Source organism: Lagopus leucura, unplaced genomic scaffold (assembly GCF_019238085.1).
Source record: "Lagopus leucura isolate 7727_CA_CO unplaced genomic scaffold, USGS_WTPT01 147-13_obj-0_obj, whole genome shotgun sequence".
In the NCBI taxonomy this organism is placed as follows: Eukaryota; Metazoa; Chordata; class Aves; order Galliformes; family Phasianidae; genus Lagopus; species Lagopus leucura.
Window position 1 is genome coordinate 4,088 of NW_024963623.1, and position 8,490 is coordinate 12,577.

An 8,490-nucleotide genomic window follows, 5' to 3' on the forward strand; every position below is an offset into this window, starting at 1 on the left:
GCTTCGCCCCCCCCCCAAGAAAACTGCAGAGATTCAAAGTGCTCTGAAACCGTCTTTGGATGTCACCAAACCTGCAGCCCCCCGGGGGGAGCAGGGGGGCCGGGTCGGGGGGGCCAACGGGGTGCCACCCCCCCGACAGCAGCGGGGTGGGACAGAGCCCACTTAGATGAGCGAGATCCGCACGGGGATGCCGGGGGATTCGGTCCTTTGAGGAGAGTGCTGGCTGACGAGGTGCTCCACCACGGTGTGTTTGGACATGTGCTTCATCAGGTACGTCTCCTGCGGGGCAGAAGGACAGATGGTGAGCAGGGGGTTGGGGTGCTGGAGGGGCCGCGCCGCGCCGTGCCCCCAAAGCCCCTCACCGAGGTATAAGCGCGGCCGCACATGCTGCAGCAGTAAGCCTTGGCATGCTTGATGGCGTGCGCTGAGAGGTGGATCTGCAGCGAGGCCGAGTCCGTGTAGGCCCGGTAGCAATTCGGGCACTTGTAGGGCTTGTCCTTGTTGTGCTGTCGCTGGTGAGACTGCCAGAGAGCAGCATGGGGTGGGTTGTTAGGGGGGGTGCGGGGCTGGGAGAGCCCGGAGCCCCCCCTGCTTTGCCCCCTGTGGGGTTCAGCACTCTGTGCCCCCCTCCCCGCCGTCACCCAGGAGCTGCTGACCTGGAGGTTGGAGAGTTGTGTGAATGCCTTCTCGCAGCCGGGGTGTGGGCACTTGTAGGGTCTGTCACCGGTGTGGATTCTGCACAGGATGTGGGTATGGTGGGAGGGGAACGTGTCAGGCAACGGCCCCAGCAAGGCTGGGAACCCACACAGCCCCAAACCCTGCAAAGCTCCCAGCACCCACGCGGCCACTGAGCTCAGCAGTGACAGCCATGTGCGCAGAAGGGACCCAGTGATGGGGCACAAGGGGAAGGAGACCCTGGGTTGAGACCCAGAAGAGCTGCGTGGGTTGGAGAGCACAGCTGGAGATGGCGAAGGATAAGAAGGTGGTGCTGAGTGAACACCCCACCCTATCCCATCCCATCCCACCCCACTCCACTGGAGACTCCCAACCCCACGCAGCCCCTCCTGGCACCTGGTGTGCTGCTGGAGGTGGGACAGCTGGCGGAAGGACTTCTCGCAGTAGGAGCAGTGGTAGGGCTTCACGCCCAGGTGGATGCGCAAGTGCTGGGCCAGGTAGGAGGCGTTGGCGAAGGATTTGGAGCAGTGGGGGCACTTGTGGGGTTTGGCCTCTGTGTGCGACTTGGAGTGGATCTGCATCTCCGACTTGGTGAAGAACGTCAAAGGGCAGACCTTACACCTGCAGGAGAGCCACGGGGGCCGGGCTGGGCAGGATGCCTCACTGCACCCCTCATCTCCACCCCCGTCCCCACAGCACCGCCGCAGCCCAGCTCCAACACCAGGCGCCCACCTACCTGTACGTCTTGCCCTCTTTGGCCGTCTCCCCCGAGGCCAGGATGGGGTAGGGAACCACGAGGACGGGTGGCCCCGAAGGGTTTTCCGCCTTGATCTTCTTGCGGCCCCGCTCCGTCTTGGGTGCCCCCAGCAAGCTGTGGCCCTGGATTGTCTTTATGGAGTCGAGGAGGGGCGGGCTGGTGATTCCTGAGATAAGGGTGGGCGAGGAGGCGATGAGGCGGCTCTGGCTGGTGGAGGTGGGTGTGGAAGGGGTGGTGGTGCCCGTGCTGGACTCGGAGGTGCTGACTGGGGGCGCGCGGGATGCCAGCCCCAACCCTGGCAGCAGAGACAGGCGGGTGTCAGCGGGGCACACGCTGCCCGCCCCGCGCCCTCCCCCCACACTCGAGTGGCCCTCAGGCAGCAGGAGCCAAAGCAGACCCCTCTGGGTCCCCCCCAGGCAGCACTGGTACCTGTGACGGTGCTGGTGGCCGGCCGAGCGTGCAGGGCCACGTCGGGCTGCGGGACCGCCTGCGGGTGGAGGCCTGGCACCTGCTGCAGCTTGGGGAGGGACATGATGGACTGGCTGCTTTCAGCAGGAGAGGGGGGCACCAGGAGGGGCTGCTGGGAGGCAACGGAGGTGGGGGGCAAGTGTGGGGGCCGGATCTTCTCTGCCATCAGCTGCTCTTTGATTTTGTTGATCAGGACGAGGTTGTCCAGCTGGCAGGGGTGGAGGCAGAGAGGTCAGAGGTGCCCTGTTCCATTGGTTCTCCCTCCTCCCCAAACACCCGTCTCACCTGGCTGGGCATGGTTGGGGGAGGCGGCCAGAAGTAGGGGTTGTTGAAGCGAGGCTCCGCCATCCTGCAGGGAGAGATGGGGGTTACGGGGGGCAGCAGCCCGGCAGCCCCCTCTGGCCTCCCCACAGGGCTTTGCAACAGTGCTCCCCATGGGAAGGAGCCCCCAGGGCCCACCACAGGGAAGAGCCACACCGACAGCAACACAGCAACCACCAGGAGATGCTTCCTAGAAAACCCTTCCAGAAGACGGAGCACAGAGGAGGAGAGCACAGCGGGGCAGCCGGCCCTTTGGGCAGCTCATATCCACACAGAGAGAACTGCTGCTGAAACCACAGCACCTGGCCAGGGCTCCCAATGGGTTCCCCCGGCCCTCACACCCGCAGGTCTCACTGCTGCTCCCCAGCACCTCGGGGAAGGCTGCAGGAGGACACGGAGCACGGCACAAGCACAGCAGCGACGCAAGGACCCCAAGGAGCCCCAGTAAGGGCACCTGCAGCAACCACAGGCGGCTCAGCTCGCTTCAGGACGAGCCCTGCTTGCAGCGGGGCTGGGAGATTTATGGAGACGCTAAATACTTTGGAAAAATGAATTCCAAAATCCATCTTTAGTTAATAGGAAACATCTGAGCAGGGATGGTGAGAAAATGATGGCAGCGGAGCAGCCCGACATCAGCAGGCAGTGCTGCTGCTCACATCACAGCCAGAGCTGGCAGGGCACGCTGAGGCACGAGCACTTCTGATTCCTCCCCACCCGACACCCAATGCCGATTCAGCCAGCACTGCCATCAGACACTGCACACATTATTTTGGCTGCACCACGAGCTGGGAGCAGGCGGGACCCCCGTGTCTGTGCACAGAGCAAGGAGGAAGGAGCTCCTCGGCACCTTCCCCAGCTCTGCGGGTGACAGAGCTGCAGGGAGATGACCTCCATTTGGAGCAGAAATTAGGCCATGGAGGGAGAAACCAGAACGGCACAGACCCATCCCCACCACAGCCGGCACCAGGAGAACCAGGCATGAGATCAGCACGGGTTCCCTGCAGAACACTGCTGCAAAGGAGGGCAGGGAGGCCGGGGACAGCGAGGCACAGAGCGGGACCTGCTGAGCCGCATGGCACGTGGGGACGAGACCGCGGAGCAGGAGGGCAGCGGCCACGTGGCAGCGGGTGGCGCTGAGCAGCTTGAGGTCCTGGGAGCGGCAGCCCTGCCCAGGGACCTGGAGCTGAGGGCAGGATGGGAGCTGCTGATTGAGAGCCTCAAGCAGGACCATCCCGGCCAGCACTGGGCTCTGGCAGCTCGGGGCACCCAGAGCAAGGCAGACTGCATTGCAGTTGCCCCAGGCGTCACTTCAGAGCGTCCCTTTCACTGGGGTCAGCTCTCTCATGAAAGCAGAGCCGTGCACAGAGCCACAGGGAACCCTGCCCTGCACCAGCCTGTGCCAGCAAACGCTGTCAGAGGTGACAGCTCACTGCTTACAACGCCTGTACCACAGTGTGGGACAAGCACAGCACTCTGACATCCCCAGGTCAGAGCTCTCCTGCCACTGCCAAGATGCCCAAACCCACCACATGGCCCTGAATCCCACCACCATCACAGCCTGCAGCTCACCACCATGGCTTGAATCCTACCATCATGGCCGGAATATTACCAACATCACGGCACAAACCCCACCGTCACAGTTCAAATCCCACCACCGTGGCCCAAGCTCCACCAGCACAGCCTGGATCCCACCATTATGGCCTGAGCTCTACCATCACAGCCAGAATCCCACCACCACAGCTTGAATCCTACCACCACAGCCCTGAATCCCACCGCCAGGTCCTGAGCCCAACCATCACAGCCCAAATCCTTGCACCATCACAGCCTGAACCCCACCACCATGGCCTGAATCCTAGCACTATGGCTTGAATCCCACCACCATGGCCCAAGCTCCACCATCACAGCCTGAATCCCGCCACCATGGCCTGAGTCCTGCCACCACGGCTCAGCCAGCGGCTGCCCTGCAGCGTGGGAAGCTGCAGCCCTCCTTCGATTCTTGCCTGGCCAGAGCAGGAAAACAGGAAGCCAGAGCTATGATTAGAAAAGGTTTTTGGAGCCAACCCAGCGAGCCGCTGCTCTGCCCTCACAGCAGGTGCCCCGTGCCCTCTGTCCCCCCCATCCCAGACCATGCAAAGCTCTGCCCGCCCCGTTTGCTCGAAGAAACGGAGGATCCCAGAACAGCCTGCAGCTGCCATGGAAGGGGGGGGAGCACGACCTGCTGCAGCCTCCCACTCCTGCCTCACCTGAGCAGTTCTTATTTAACAGCAAAGCTGCTGCAACCGCTGCGTGTGGAGCGCTGCAAACCTGCCCAGAATAAAGGGAAAAGAAACAGCGGTGGTGCCAAAAAAATCTCTGTTCCTGTCCCAGCTTAATTTCATAAATTGTGCTGTGTCTCATCTGGAGCATAGGGGGGATTGCTCCCCCCTCCCAGGGCTGAGCTCGGACGGCGGGGGGAGGGGGCCGGAGGGGATATAAAGCAGATGGAAAAATACATAAACTCCCTTTTTCTAGATTCTCAGCTAACTATGAAAAATGGAAGCTGACACACGGCAAAAAAAAAAAAGGAAAAGAAAAAAATCCATTAAAATGGAAATGATGAAGGGTGGGGAATGCTGCAGCACGTCTCCCCCCGGCTCTGCTGGGCACGGCGCCGTGTGTCGGGCAGCGGGACGGAGGAGCTGCTGCTGAGGCAAAGAAGGCGTCGTGGGCACTCAGCAGGGCTCCATCAGTGCGCACCGGAGCTCCCAGGCAGGGAAGGAAGCAGAGGGAGGTGGAAAGAGCAAGCAGCAGATGCACAGGGAAGGGAGAGGCGTCGTGGCAGAGCGAGGCCCGGCACCGCGTGGAGGGGAAGGAGTGCGCAGGCGGCTGCAGCAAGGCCGGCGGTGGCCCGGCACGGACAAGACATGGTGCACACCGTGTTCGGTACTCACAGGCTGGCCTCAGAAGCCAGATGGCCGCAGCTGCCTGGGGAGACGTGTCGATGAGGCTCCAGATTGATGGAGGTAGATGATGGCACGGGTGGGTACGAGCGCCAGGCCCCGCAGCTCACTATAGCCTTCCAACTTCCTACCAAACTGCCGCTAAGTCAAGCTACAGTTCTCTAGGGAACGTCTCTACTTTGGCAGCCCTCTCTGTCTCGCCTTCGCTGAAATAAAAAGAAACAAGAGATTCTTTTCACGGACACGGCACGGCACCGCCACGAGAAGGGTTTGCTCCCGGGAACCGGCGCCGCTTCGCCCCTCGGGGCCGGCGAGCGGCCACAGGGCTGCCTGGCACAGGTAGGGCAGCAAATGGGGCAGGGGGCGGCAAGGAGGGGATGGGGGTGAGCCGAGCGGCATGCCTGGGTACTGCGGGGCGCCAGCGGCCAAGCGAGAAGCCCGCCCTCCACCAGCACAGCCTCGCTCCCCCCAAGCAGGGTCCCCGGCTGACAAGCGTCCATCAGGAGCAAGCTGGGCACGGAGCAACAAGCGCAGGGCCGAGCCGGGTAGCAGCACCCAGTGCTGGGCAGCACGAGTCCACACAGCCTCAGACTGCAGCAGGCAAAAGCAAAGAGCCCAGTGTCCCCGGCCGTCCCCTCAGGGCGCCATCAGACCAGCAGGAGGGGACTTGGGGATGTGGCACCCGCACAGCCGTGCCCCCATCACCCCTCGTCCTGTTCCATTTGCAGCACTCCACCCGTTCTCATGTCGCCCAGCTCCGCCTGTACTCCACCACATTTTCCCCCAAAAGCACAAAACCTTCTCGCCCCATAAGCTCAGCCCTGCCAGGGGAAGGGGCTGCACCATCCCCACCTTCCCAGCACGCAGCCAGCACTGGTCGGAACCCATTGCACATCTCTGCGGGCTGCGTGCAAGCGGCCCCTGCCCAGAGGAGCAGCTTTTCAGGAGAAACCAAAGGCCCGACTGCAAAATCCCCAGCCCTGAGCTGCTGGGCTGGAAGCAGCATCAAAGCCACCCACGTGCCCGTGGGCTGCCATGCCGTGCCCAGGCGGGCTCCCCGTGCCGCAACGCGCCATCCTGCTGCCAGCTCCAGGGACCGTCCCGCGTGGGCCCTGCGCCCGCAGCCCCCGGCCCAGCTTTTCTTCAGCAGGAAGAATTTACCCTAAGGCAGAAGACAGCATAAGGAACGTAAGCCAGGGAAGCAGAAACAACACATGAAACCCGGGGCAGGAGGCTCAGAAATCCCCGTTCCTCTGGCTTGGAGGCATCGTGTGCCAGAAGAATTCACCCAAGATGGAACCAATTAAACCCCACGTTTCCGCCCCCCGAAGGGCTCTGACTGGCGTTTCTCATTCAGATTTCCTTCCCCAAGCAAAATCAACTGAAAGCCAACAGCGGCTGGAGCAGAAAGCCCATCCCAGCAGGGCCGGGGCTGCGGGACGGGGCCCCAAGGGGTGTGAGGAGCCGTGTGTGCTCTCACCCCATAGGTCTGCACTGGGAACAGAGTCAGAGCCCCACATTCTGCCTGCAGGGCCCCAAATCCCCGAGGAGCCCACACTGCACGAGGAGAGAGCGGAATCCTAAATGGAGGAATGCGGGGCCCGAGGGTTGCACTGCTGCCCAGGGTGAGGAACCCAGCCTGGGGGGCTTCTGCAGCTGCCCTGCAAGCAGTGGGGAGAAGGAAGCGGTGCAAAGAGGATGGGCAGAGCGGGTGTGGAAGGAGCAATGAAGGGAACCCACTTCCCTCGGAGCCACCCTGGAGACCGAAACAGGGAGCAGGCAGGACGGGACACCCAGCTCACAGCCCCTGGAGGCGGGGGCAGAGCTGTGCCCTACGGAAGCCAGCCAGAGACACCAAAGCCGCACTGCTGGAACCAGCAGCGCCCACCCAGCCAGGCAGAGGGATGAGTAGCACAGTGCAGGCCTGGCTGTGACATCGCACTGGGGACAGCGGGCACCGAACCCCGGCACCCCGCAATGCCACACTGCCACCCGGCACACACACGGCAAAGCGGAGCCGGCAGTGACGCTCAGAGCCGGGCGCCGTGACAGCAGGGACAGCGCAGCGGCGAAGCAGAGCTTTGCCCCAAGGCCAGACAAGGAGGCAGCAAGCGGTTCCCAACCCCAACCCCGCTGCCCCGACCCCACACACGCATGCACTTGTCACAAGGCACGGCCAGCCGCCGCTCTCCGGGGGAGAAGGGGATTCCTGAGGGAGATCGGATTGCTCCGCACAGAGAAGCGCACGGACTGCCAGCCCTGGGAGAGGAGACGGGGATCGCGCTCATGCTGCGAGCGGGACCCCAACAAACCCAGGCTGGGTCCAGCATCCCTCCCCACGCCCCCAGGCAGGTACCCGGCTGGCAGCCCCCCGGGGGCCCTGCTGCCCAACGCTCCCAGCTTCAGCGCGGTTCGTTCCCCTCGAGAGCGCTGGCATGCCCACCTCTGAGAGTACTGGCGTTGCTTCCCCTTATCCGCGTCCATCTCCAGATCTAGCTGGGAACCGGTGCCGCACGCGGGGCGTTTCTCTACGGGGGGACAAGGAGGACAACTTCACACACCCCAAAAAACACAACACGCGGAGGAACAAAAGCGGAGCGGCTCCCAACGACCCGACCCGTGGGAACGTAGGGCTTTTTCCTGAAAGCAGACAAAAAGAAAAGCTGTGTTTTCATCCCTGGGCGCCCTGATCCAGGGTGCCCGCAGGGCCTGTACCCATCCATCCATCCATCCGTCCGTCCATCTGCCCTGCAGGCCGCACGCCAGGAGGGGGCCCAAAACTTTTCCCTCTCCTCTCCGATCCCATTTCCGTCCCCAAAGGCTCCGGGCTGGGAGCGCTGCCCATCCCGCTGTCCCCACGCACAGCATCCCACGGTGCGGAAGGGAGGAAAAGGGCCGAGGGACGGATCCAGGGCCAAACCGCAGCTCGCCGCCGGCGCAGCCGGGCATGATGGATGTATAAATAGGGGTGTGAGCATCCCCACGCTATGGCACGGCCAAACCGATGCGTGCAGGAGGACATTGAGCTCCCCGGGCACCGCCGCTGTCGGAAATGTCCCCTCACTAAAGCGGCGACTTCCACATTCCTGCTAAAGCGCGATGCAAGATACATCCCCTCCCCCCCCCCCCCCCCAACCGGCTCTGTTAGACCGAAAAAAATACGGTTAACGGGGAGGGGATGGAATGAAGGGAAAAAGGAGGGGAGCAGGGGGGTGGGGTGGATAAATAAATAAAGCACAGCAACCCCCCATCACACATCACAGCACCGCCACCGTGCAGATTGAAAGACCCGGAAAAAAAAAAAAAAAAAAAAAAAAAAAAAGAAAAAAA

At 62.7% G+C, this 8,490-nt stretch overlaps 1 protein-coding gene across 5 annotated transcripts; it reads right to left on the reverse strand.

The window, feature by feature from the left end:
- Positions 1-17: 17 nt before the first annotated feature.
- On the reverse strand, positions 18-8,298 carry ZNF362 (zinc finger protein 362). 5 transcript variants are annotated; one of them, XM_042891495.1, is made up of 10 exons: positions 7,604-8,293; positions 7,313-7,419; positions 5,152-5,366; positions 2,186-2,249; positions 1,862-2,108; positions 1,412-1,727; positions 1,072-1,296; positions 657-735; positions 363-521; positions 21-279 (listed from the first exon to the last, which is right to left on the reverse strand). In XM_042891495.1, exons 4-10 carry the CDS (start codon positions 2,246-2,248, stop codon positions 163-165), a joined length of 1,206 nt encoding a protein of 401 aa, XP_042747429.1. In that variant the 5' UTR covers position 2,249; positions 5,152-5,366; positions 7,313-7,419; positions 7,604-8,293; the 3' UTR covers positions 21-162. The 5 variants fall into 5 exon arrangements, with proteins under 5 accessions (XP_042747431.1, XP_042747429.1, XP_042747430.1 ...); XM_042891496.1 differs by lacking the exon at positions 7,313-7,419 and having other exon boundaries at positions 5,152-5,361; XM_042891494.1 differs by lacking the exon at positions 7,313-7,419.
- Between the last annotated feature and the right edge of the window lie 192 nt (positions 8,299-8,490).